The 12,135-nt window shown below is 42.2% G+C and overlaps 1 protein-coding gene across 17 annotated transcripts in view; it reads left to right on the top strand.

Moving 5' to 3' along the window:
* The first annotated feature begins 1,883 nt into the window (after positions 1-1,883).
* The window catches only part of LCORL (ligand dependent nuclear receptor corepressor like), a 159,101-nt gene continuing 148,849 nt past the window's right edge, over positions 1,884-12,135 (top strand). For 9 of the 17 annotated variants that reach the window (XM_053217529.1, XM_053217530.1, XM_027042931.2 and 6 more), the window contains exon 1: positions 2,899-3,375. In XM_053217529.1, the coding sequence (XP_053073504.1) occupies positions 3,042-3,375 (334 nt within the window). In that variant the 5' untranslated portion in view covers positions 2,899-3,041. Of the gene's footprint in view, positions 2,314-2,898; positions 3,376-12,135 lie in introns of those variants that run through there. The other 8 variants (XM_053217526.1, XM_027043396.2, XM_027043454.2 and 5 more) reach the window with 8 other exon arrangements.

Raw genomic sequence — 12,135 nt, forward strand, 5'->3', positions numbered from 1 at the left:
TCTGTATCATAAGTTGAGTGAACTACAGGTTGATGACTAGAAGAATGGATTGCAGTAATCACTGGTGCAGTTTACCTGTAAATTTGGGTTATCTACCTTCTGAGAAAAAAGAATTATACTTCCCTGCTCCTTGAAAGATAGTACGCTCATATGGTTTGCTTTTGTCAATGAAATGGGAGTAGAATTGAGTTGTATAACTTTCAGGAAGAACCAGTTTGCCATGCATGTTCTTTCTGCATATCGTGAAAGTGGGGACATTCTAGAGATTGGAGCCTCCTTAAGTCATCTGGTTGCTTGGTGAGAACCATCTGCAGTCCTCCCTCTCTCCCATCCCTCACCACCCGGCAGCCCCCCATGAACAGTCAGATAAGCAGGAAATACCATTTTTTGCTGTTTTAGATTTTTTGTTACTGCACCATAACCGAGCCCATCCTAACTAATGTAGATTACTGTAAAAGTGATCAGGAAACCTACAAAGCTGATCATCTGGGCAACTGTAATATGAGTGGACTCTGTAACTGAATCCATCCATTGATCATTCCAAAAGCATCTTCACAAGTGATTTCACTTGCTCCTCCAACTATGACCATTCTGGGAAGGGTGACTGTGAAATTCAAATTTCATCCTTTTTTCTTTGTGAAAATGTAAAACTACATCTTCATTATTGAGAGGTAATGAACAATGAAACACTTTTTCATAGGAAGAAAAAAAAAAAGGAAGCAAGCAAGCAATCCAGAAAGCCAATAAGGATAAGCCACAAAACAGGGAGGGTGGAACTGAACTCAGAATGCATAGGAGTTTCCAAGAAGAATAAAACGTATTGTCCACAGACTTGGGCATACATTTCCAGTAATACACAGTACTTCTCAGCAAACTTTGGGTGTCTTAGCTTTGGCTTGACCCCTGCACATATACAGAACTTCATGCACACTCTGGTGCAAAAGTAAAAAAATGTCATTGGAGTTTATATTTAATCAAAAGTTTTCTCTCTCTCTCTGAAGAAATATTTTCTCTAGCATAGCGTAGAATTTATTCCATAACATTTGTAAAACGCTAAATCCCGTGCCATGCACTGTACTAGAGTCAGAGAAGTGAGAGATGTCAAGGTACAGCCGTCTCAGTGGGTCGCTGTCCTACGGGAGTTTACATTTTGTGGAACATAACAGTTTCCCCTTTCGGAGTTTTCACCTAGCCACACCCAATCCCCCCCCGTAAATAATTTTCTATGAAAAGCCTCTTTTTTCCTAATCCTTGTAAATACTCTCGCTCTCGGAGATCTCTTTGCCCTGGAACTGAAGTCACTTTGGCATCTCCCTCTGGATGTTTGGCAGTTATTTCTGATGCGGCCGAATGGCCAGCTTGCTGTATTCCTGCATCTATTCCTGCTCTATTCCTGTCATCCCGGTGGCAGGATGACAGTGACCCCCAAAAGTTTCCAAGACTTAAAGCACAAAGCGCAGACAACTCGGGCGGTTTCCACCGCTCTTCTGTCTGGGAGCCCAGAGAATGTAAGACGGCTGGGTCAGACCAGGCGACGCTGGCAGCGCAATCCTGATGGCGAGTTGGAGGCTAAACCCACAAGTCGCACAGCGCAAAGAAGTCAGAGGCCAGTCTGCAAGCCCAAGTGTGAGACAACTAGTGAGTGTCCATCCCTGCTGGACTACAACGACCGGCAGGCATCGCGTCGCGGCGGCAAGCTCCGCTTCGGGACCCCGGCGCAACGGAGCCTGGGAAGTGAAGTCTCCAGGCGGCCTGAGTCGCGTCGCGAAGTCAGAAGGGAGGCGTTGCTAGTCCGCTCCATTAGCACGCTGGTTTGTGGCCGGGCTCCGAGGCTCTCGCTCCCGCTCAGGATTTTCGCGGGCGGTGGGAGCAGTATGGCTTGCTTGAGTAAACTCCGGCGGGAGGAGGGAGATGGGAGTGGATGGGGAGGCGGGGTCAGCGGAAGCGGCAGGTTGCTTCCTTCTCCTCACGCTCCCTCCCAGCCTCTCCCTGAGGGAGTGGTGGGAGGGGGAGGGAAGGGCAGAGGGAAGGTAGTGACACGTGTCAATCAACCCCCCCTCCGGGGGGTGCGCGCTCCGGGGCTCGCGCCGAGGGCTCGCGCCCCTGCCTCGTGCCTGCGCCGCTCGTATGTAAATGAGGGCGCGTGACGCGGGACGCAGATGGACAAGGGAAGAGAGAGAATGGCCGCTGCCGCCGCCGCCGCTGCTGCCGCCGCCGCCGCCGCTCAGTGCCGGAGCCCTCGGTGCGCGGCGGAGAGGAGAGGATTCCGGCGGGAACTCGACTCTTGGCGCCACCGCCTCATGCACTGTGTAGGTAAGAGAGACACGGGCCGGGGCCCCGGCTCCGCGCGGCGACGGCTGCAGCAGCCCGAGGAGTTTGTGGCTGAGGGGGTTAGTTCAGTCTCTCGTTCGGGTCAGTTCAATGGGGGAGCGCGATGGGAGCGGCGGCGGCGCGGCGGCCCCGGCGCTTGCCTTTTGTCTGGGGGCTCTCGCCCTGCGCGGTTCACGCTCCTTCCCTTCTCAGCTCTTGGGCTTCTCAGGAACTGTTAGTTCGGACCCGCTCGCCGAGCCCCCGAGGAAACCTCTGGCTCGCGCTCTCCCCGAAACTCCGCGGTGCCCCCTCGCCGCCCGCCGTCCACCCTGTCGGGGGGAGGCAGCGGCCCGGTGGGTCGGCGCCGGGGCGGAGGGGAGCCTGCGGGCAGGGCCGGCGGGAGGAAGGCGGGCTGGTCCGCGCCCCCGCCGGGCGCACACACACCCCCTTCTCGCCGGCGGGGGCCGGGCGGGTAGACGCGGCCGAGTTCCCGGTGACTAGGACCGGGGCGACCCCCGGGCGCTCGCGGGGCGGGGGTCGCGGGTGGGCCGGCTGGGGGCGAGGGGCGGCGGGGGCGTCGCCCGAGGGGCGGGGGCACCCAACTCTGCCCTCTCGCGCTCGGCGGCGACCGCGGCGGCGGCGGCGCTGTGTGTACCCCTTTAAGAAGGAGCTGCTCGAGCGCTGACGGTTGGGATTTGAAGTTCTTCCTCCCTCTTTGGAAGTCTGGACGGATGGGGGGTGTTGCCATGGCGACGGCACCCTTCTCCCCCCGCCCCCCTTTCCTCCTCGCGGACGCCGGGACGACTCTGGTCCTCTTGTACTGTCATGTGATGGACCCTTCCCTGCATGTACACGCACGTCGCCCTCCCCACCTCCCATCCCCGTTCTCTTGTAATTCGGTCTTCCCTTTTGGTGGGGTGGGAATCGTTTTGCTACAAACTTCTGGGCTTGGGGCTGTCATTCTGCGGGTTGCTCGGGGTGGCAGGAGGTGGTGGGAACTCCCCACCGTGCCGCCGTCGCTTTTTTGTCTGAGTGAGACGTATGCGAGGAGCTGTTATCCAGCAGGTTGGTTTAGTGGGCACAGAAGGGGCAAGGAGGGTTATGGGATGGGGTGTGTTGTGCCTGTTTGTTTTGGAAGGCGGTTGCGGGTAGGAGAGTAGGGGAAGAGGTAGAAAGGAGGGTTGCATTGTCTTAAGAAGTGGAGCAGCAGCTTGCTCCACTGGCGATTAAATCTTAGCATTTGGAGTTGAGGAGTAACCTTAGTGCCTTAAGAAAACAACTCTCTTACCTTCTTTCCATCTGTTCTTGCGCCACCTCGCGCCCCTTTTCCCCCACCCCTCTCATATTTGTTTGGTTAGCCTGAAGATCTTTCTCGTTTTTCACTAGTGAAAAGGAGATAGTGGTAGGATAAACTAATACAGCCTCAGCTCAGAAATGTGCACTGCAGAAAACGGTGGAAATAGGGAAATGACAAGAAAGAAGATTGCTCTGACTAGGAGCATTTAAGTTCACTTTAGGCAACTTAATGTTTTACCCTTATAAAATATATTTTGGTTTTATTTAAGGAAACATTCTGGGAAATAGCTTTCTTTAGTCAAGTATTTATGAATGATTTAGTTCTTTAAAAAAAAGTAAAAAAAAAAACCCTCACGGTATTATTCTTTTATAAAAATGTTAAGCTGATTGTTGCTAGTGCTTCCTAAATACAAAATGGACCCGTTTTCACAATTGCTTATCTAAAGATCTCTTCCACTGACAACCTGTGTAGAAATTGTTGAGTTCGTTCGGTTAGAATCAGGCAGAATGACAGCATTGAAACCCTGGCTCACGATATAATTGTGTTAAGTTTTGCCGCGGCACACAGTAATTCGGAGGTGTCTTAGGTCAGTTTTTGTTTTAGAATTCTTTGGGTTTTTTCCCGTATCTTCTTACTTAGATCCATGAAATATGGCTCTGTATCACAAAAATATGTGTATTTTGAAAATTGTCAAATTTTAATTAAACACGATGTTGGCTTTGATGGAAAAGGGGGTTTAGAATATCTGCTTTACCTACTTGGATACTCAAGTAGGATTGGAAGACATTGAAAATTGAGTGGATGTGGTATGTCTCACATGCAATCTCTATATTACATTTTTAATGTAATGTGTATAACTGTACTGTATTTGAAAGGAAATTTTTTCCTGGGCTCTAATTATATTTGAGAAATGTTTCCCATAGTCCCAGTCAGGAGACCTAGCAAAATCCATCTCATACGTTTTGTCATTGTTATTTTGAAATAAACAGTAAAACTCCTTTAAACAGGATATACACTTGTTGATTGGGTTTTTTTCCCCCCAGTATCCTATATGTGAAGCACCTATTCATAGTGTGAATTGGGATTAAGTGTATTTTGTGTAATTATTTTAAATTGCCTCTTGCTATTAATGTGCTTACTTTCAATACTATGTAAACATATTTACAAAAAAGCCATATTCTTTTTCCTTTGCATGTGTGTGAATATTTATATGTATGTATTTTTGCATTGAATATATTCAGTGCTCTTATTGCTTGAAATAATTTTTATAAAACATTACACTTTCTACCTTTGAAAAGAAAATGAAATGACCCAAAAGTCTTTTTTTTTTTTTTTAATGTTTATTTGTTTTTGAGAGAGAGAGAGAGAGTACGAGCAGAGAGAGGGAGACACAGAATCTGAAGCAGGCTCCAGGCTCTGAGCTGTCAACACAGAGCTGATTGCCGGGCTTGAACTGGTGAACAGTGAGATCATAACTTGAGCCGAAGTTGGATGCTCAACTGACTGAGCCACCCACGCGTCACCTTGCCCCCTCGCGCCCCCACCACCAAAAGTCTTATTTTGAAATGAGACATAGGAATTGTAAGCAGTAATTTAGGGTCATATAACAAATTAATATTGAGCCAGTAGTGAAATTTTAAATCTCGGTTCTTAGCCTAGGTTTTTAAAGTAACCTGATTTTTTTTTTATAACTCATCTATATTATTCTAATTTCATGGAGGAAAAAGATCATTTTAGTTGTCATGACTGCTGGTAGTTAGCTAAGATGTTTAACCCTTGATAAGGAAAGTGATGTTTGCCTTTCTCTATTTGTGGAACTCATGTCTTTAGGTTAGATTTCTGACTACTCTGTACTTTATTCCTGGTTTTTCTTTATAATTTAATTGAAAAGTTGTTCTACAAATTCTGTGTCCTAATCAGTAGTTCTATTTACAATTTATAATTCGATTATTTTTCTATCATCATCCTATACTATAATTTTGAGTATGCTCAGCTAACAAATGTTTGAGTGCTTACTGGATTTAATAAATAGTATCCTAGTACTCATTATGACTATGACTATGACTCATTAAGTGATAACAGACAAAGTCCTGGATTTTATGGAATATATAATACAGTTAGTATCTGATAAGTCATAAAATTTAAAACAAAGTGAAGTTGAGGATAAAGGAAATGCATTAGCATATTTTTAAGCATTACCAGAATTTGTATAGTCCATTAGGATAGTCAGTCTGGGAGACAGGCCAAGTTTTTGTTTTTCTACTTTTTCTTAACTTTTAATTTGGATAAAATTTCTAATTTACAAGAAAAGTTGGAAGAATAGTACAAGGAACTCCTGTATACCTTTACCCACATTCACCAGTTATATTACATTTTGCTTACATTTTGCTGCATTTGCTTTATCATTATTGCCTTATATCTATTTATCTATGTATTTTTTTTCTGAATCATTTGAGGATAATTTGGTGACATCATACCTCTCTACTCCTAAATTCTTCAGTGTATATTTCCTAAAACCAAGGACATTATCTTACCTAATCACAGTGTATTATTAAAACCAGGGCATTTAAAAATGATATAATACTATTATCTATTTCATAATTCATGCTCAATTTTTATCTTTTATCTATTAGTCCCCTTCCTCCCCCCACCCCACATCATGTATCCTGTGATCTCTTTAGTCCTATCTCTTTAGTCTCTCTTAACGTGGAACACTTCCTCAGCCTTTCTTGTATTTCTTGACCTTGACATTTTTTAAAAGTACAGAATGGTTATTTTGTACAATGTCCCTCAATTTGAATTTGTCTGTTGTTTTCTCATGACTAGATTGGTTATACATTTTTGGCAGGAATACCTCTAAAGAGATATTCTCTCTTTATCAGTACATCATATCTTGATGTTCGTGATGTTGGTTTGTCCCAATGTGGTGATACTAGGTTTGAAAATTTGGTTAAGGTGGTGTTCTCCATATTTCTCCCTGAAAGTTACTATTTATCCTTTTGTAATTAATATGTAATTTATGGGAAAATGTTTCGAGGAACAGAATATCTACATAGTCACACCCATATTTCACTCACAAGTTTTAACATCCTTTCATGATTTTCTGTCTTCACCATTCCTTCTATAATTAGTAGTTGGTATTCTGTCATAAAGCCATCTTTCCCATCTCCTCTCCACTATTTATTTATCCAGTTATTTCTATTTGTATGAACTCCTGGATTATTATTATTATTTTTATTTTTATTATTATTATTTTTTTTTAGAGAGAGCACACCTACGAGCTCGGGAGAGAGTGGGAGAGACAGAGAGAAAGGGAGGGAGGGAGAGGGAGAGAGAGAGAGAGCAAGAGAGAGAATCTTAAGCAGGCTCCACACTCAATGTGGAGCCTGATGCAGGGCTTGATCCCAAGATCCTGGAATCGTGACCTGAGCCAAAATCAAGAGTTGGATGTTCAACTGACAGGCACTCCTGAACTCATGGATTCTTACTTTATTTAATGGTTACATCCATTGCTGTCATTATTTTGATTCCCAGATTGTCTCAGGTTTGGCCTTTGGGTGCCTCATCAAGCTGGTTCCAGTGTTTTTTACAAATCACACCTCTCTACAACTCCTCTCACCCTTATCTCTCAAATGATTTTTTTTTTTAAAGTTCATTTATTTTATGAGAGAGAGAGAGAGAGAGCGTGCGTAAGCACCTGAGCAGGGGAAGGGAAGAGAGAGAATCCCGAGCAGGCTCCATGCTGTCAGCGTAGAGCCCAATGTGGGGCTCGGTCTCATGAACCTTGAGATCACGACCTGAGCTGAAACCAAGAGTCGGATGCTTAACCAACTGAGCCAGAACCATGAAATCATGACCTCAGCTGAAGTCAGACGCTTAACTGACTGAGCCACCCAGGTGCCCCTGAAATCAGATATTTTATACATCTAACACACCTTAATTTGAACTAGCCACATTTCAGGTGCTTATTAGCCACATGTGGCAAATGGCTACCTCATTGCACAACGTAGTTCTGTGGTGTAGTAGCTCCAGCCAACTCTTGATACCATGGTACCACTTACTTCAGATTGTTGATAATAACCACACCTATAGCTTAATTTATCTTCCCCCAAATCTTTTATTTGTATAGACTAATACAGCAAAAAGTAAGCTCTGGAGCTAGACTACCTTTGAAACCTAGTGTTACCACTTACAAGTTGCCTAATCTCTCTGTACTTTAGTTTCTTATCTGTAAATTGGAGATAATAAAGTGGCTTGAGAATTAATTATGTTGATATATGCTAATATGTGTCTGTCATATAAAAAACATTCCATAAATTTTAGGTGTTATTATTAGTGATTTATACAAGTTATTAGCAGCTTTGAGCTTTATGCTTTTGCCAGTAGATTCTGTCTGGTGGGAATGCTGATACACAATAAAAGGATCATGAGGCATGTTAGTGGAAAAGATAGTGAGGGCTTGCATTATCTGTATTAAGGTTAGTTTAGAGCCACAGAGTCAGGGTTTTAGAATCACTTAGTCTATCACTTAGTATAATCCTGTCTTTTTATATATGGAGTGACTAAAAAGACATTTGATGCCTTCCTACACTCTAAGGAATCTTTTGGCTTTGTAGTAACTGAATACAAGAAATTAGTTTAAATTCATTAAAAAAAAAATCTGTATCCTACTAGATCACACTAGATCATCTTGCAGCTACTCTTTGTTGGTACCTACTCTGTATTTTATGCTTCCTTAAAGCTTTGCACTCTGCAAGTGTTTGTAGAGTGCAACTTTCTTCCAAACTACCTGTGCCATTTATAATAGCAGTATCAGTGTCAGAGGATAGTCTCTTCCTCTATTTTTAACCTGTGAAGAAGTTATGGGAGCGACTCATAGAGCTGTGACACTTAAAAGATAGGGCAGTCCAGGTAAATAAAATTTTAGATAATCAACTTGACATTTCTTTCTGGCTACTTCTTGCCTTCTGATCTTTTGTCTCCCCACAAACTTCTTCGTCATCTTTTCATTACTGCCATGTAAATTCCAAAAGGGTAGATTTACTTAGAAATCTTAATTTGATGAAGACTGGTATGGATGGGTCAGCCACCCAAAAACCTTGGCACTTGGCTGTAGCCAATTTTTTACCCATTTAAAAAGGTGTAAATTATGGCACTAATAATGTTCACCAGGAAAATGGAATCTGTGTTGATAATGAGTAGTTGGGTGTTTAAGACATGTATCCAGTATGTCTTTAAAATAGGCAGGTCTGGGGCACCTGGGTGGCTCAGTCTGTTAAGCGTCTCACTTTGGCTCAGGTTGTATCTCGCGGTTTGTGGGTTCAAGCCCTGTGTCAGGCTCTGTGCTAACAGCTCAGAGCCTGGAGCCTGCTTCAGATTCTGTGTCTCCCTCTCTCTCTCTGCCCCTCTCCCACTCACTCTCTCTCTCTCTCTCTCTCTCAAAAATAAACATTAAAAAATTTTTTTAAATAGGCACGTCAATGGATTTTACATGTAAAATTTGAAATCCCTTATACTCCTGGATTATTTTATACTTGGGAGGGTAAAGTTCTGCCATCCTTAGAAACAAGTACTGTGCGAATTTTGTATTTTTGCAAATGTTAGAGGCTACAGGTTGGTCTCTTCATGTCCATACTACTTCCCTTGACTGGCTATATATGTGTATCCCTCAAGGCTTGGCTGTGCACCTTGAGAAGTTGTTACTAAGTATTTCCCCCATGCTCCCCTGACTTGTCTGACTTTCAGCCCTGGTGTTTAACTCTACAACAGTGCAGTCTTGAGAGGAGAAAGCAACAAAGGCATGTAGATTTTGGGGCATGCAATTTTTTCTCCCTTATTAGTAAATCTAGTCTTTCATTTATTCTACATTTTGTGTGTGGACTTCCTATCTTTTTCTTTTTTGATAGTATTCCTTCTTCTTGGTGTGTATATATATGGCCAGCATTCATGGGTGATAACAGTTGGTTAGAGCACTAAATTCGTAGGTTCAAAATTTTGGGGACCCATTTAACTTTATTAGAGTCCATACTTAGGGCTGAATCTATCATTAAGCAATTCTTTCAAAAGTTTTTATTCACCACAGAAGGTAAGAGAATGTGAAACTTAATGAAGGATCACTTTTCTCTCTCTCCTCTCATTTTATACAGTTTTCTCATAATTGACAAGAAACCTAACCTCACTTACATTCACTTCTTGTTTTTCTTTTTTATTTTATTTGTTGCCAAGTTATTATTACTTTGTTTGCACTGTCTCATAGATTCAGTTTTTATCGTGAAGTAAGCACTTTGGGGAGATTCAGATAAGATTTTGGTTTATATCAATATCTGCATTGCTGGTTTTATTGTGTTTCAGTCTATATTAAATCATTATTTGAAATAACTGCTTTGGTTTGTAGTTTACAAAGCAGTAATATCTCCCATTTGTCTTTCTTCATCAAGTAAATACTAATAACCATATTCAGGAAGTACATCATAACTTACTAGACTGCTTCTTCCCTATTTGTATGTCTAGCTTCTTCTTTAGACAGCCTATACATTTTCATTTGCTTTTACTTCTTTTTTGTATACATTGTCCCAAATTCTTGAGTATCTTTTTAGTTGTATGTTCTACGCTACATCCTAAGTAACTTGTAATTGTAACCTAGAGTCTTTTCTAAAGTATTTACTGAAAAACAAGTTTTCATTAATTGATTCAGATTGGCCAATTCATTTCTTTTTTTTTCTTTTTTAAATATTCATTTATTTATTTTGAGAGAGAGACATAGAGAGTGAGCAGGGGAGGGGCAGAGAGAGAGAGGGAGACAGAGAATCCCAAGCAGGCTCCATGCTGGCAGCCCAGAACCCGTCATGGGGCTTGAACTCATGAACTGTGATGTCATGACCTGAGCCGAAATCAAGAGTCCGACAGTCAAACAGTGGAGCCACCCAGGTGCCCTGGCCAATTTGTTTCTGATGGGTATGTGCAAGGTTTGTATGTAGGAAGTAACTTGTCCAGTAGTCTTCATATTTAAGTAGTAAATCATTTAGGGACAAGGGACTGAGTCCTAACAAATGGTAGAAAGGACTAAGAATTGAAGGAATATGGTTTTTTTTTCTTAGCCTTAATCATTATAGCCTTTGGCACAAGTCATTTTTCTGTAAACTAAGATAATATCTGTCCTTACATGTTCACTATTTTTTGTTTTGGGGAAAGGTGCTGTAATACTTATACAGTAGTTTTTTTTCTGTGCTGAAGATATAAATTAAGGAATTATCAGCATAAAGATGGTATTTAGGGGTGCCTGGGTGGCTCAGTCAGTTAAACATCCAACTGTTGATTTCAGCTCAGGTCATGATCTTAAGGTTCATGGGATTGAACCCTGCCTTGGGCTCTGTGCTGACAGCGTGGAGCCTGCTTGGGATTCTCTCTCCCTCTCTCCCTCTGCCCTTCCCCCACTCATTCTCTCTTCCTCTCCCTCCTCAAAATAAATAAATAAACATTTAAAAAGAGGATGATATTTACATCCATGGAAATGGATGAGATTACCTAGGGGTAAGGGATAATTAGAGAGTAGAGTACTCTATACCATGTCTTAAGAAATCTTAACATTCCCTGGGCAGATGAAGAGGAGCCCCAAGGTAAGGCCACTGAACTTTTACACTGAAAAGTAAGACAACAGGCTATAAGTAGGAAAACCAGGAAAGAGTAGTATAGCCAAATCTAAGAGGAGATTGTTACATGTTGTTGAGATGTTAAGTATCTTGAAATAGGGAAGTATACATTGTTTTTGGCAACATGGAGGTTCTAAGTGACATTATTAGTAAATTGCAGCAGTATGGTGGGGAGGGAAGCCACATTGTAATAGGTTAGAAAATAAGGGATGTGTATAAAGGATTATTAGACTACTCATTTGAGAAGCTACATTGTGAGGAAAAAGATAAATGGCAGTAATTGGAAGACCCTGGGGTCTAGGGATGTTTGTTTCTTAAATAGGAGATACCATTATGGTGGGGACTGCTTTTTTGAATCAGTAATATCAATGATTAGTTTGTATGTTATTTAATTAATCTCAGACTTGATAGCAACAATATGTTGAGACAGATAAATAGGATGGGCTTGGTTTGAGTCACTGAATGTGATCTCTAAATGTATCTCTTTTTTTTTCCTTCAAAAATTTTTTTCCTAATTAAGTTCATCACTAAGATATGTGTGGAATTAATGTTATACAATTTAAAGAAATGATTTTTTTCCAATTAATTTACTGTTGTCAGTTAATCCTCACAGATCTTGAGTCCTACTGTGTGGCAGTTGATGGGGGGAGGGAGTGTTTAATTCTATGTTTCTTCCTTATTGGGTTCTGAACTGGAAATAGACTTAGGACTCAAAGATCAAAATGTTAGCTTTTTAGGTAATTAGGTTGTATTGGGGTTCCTGGGTGGCTCAGTCGGTTAAGCGTCTGATTCTTGATTTTAGCTCAGGTCATGATCTCAACAGTTTCGTGAGTTTGGCTCCATGTTTGGCTCTGAGCTGACCGCTGACCAAGTGGAGCC

This window comes from Acinonyx jubatus, chromosome B1 (assembly GCF_027475565.1).
Source record: "Acinonyx jubatus isolate Ajub_Pintada_27869175 chromosome B1, VMU_Ajub_asm_v1.0, whole genome shotgun sequence".
Lineage (NCBI taxonomy): Eukaryota > Metazoa > Chordata > Mammalia > Carnivora > Felidae > Acinonyx > Acinonyx jubatus.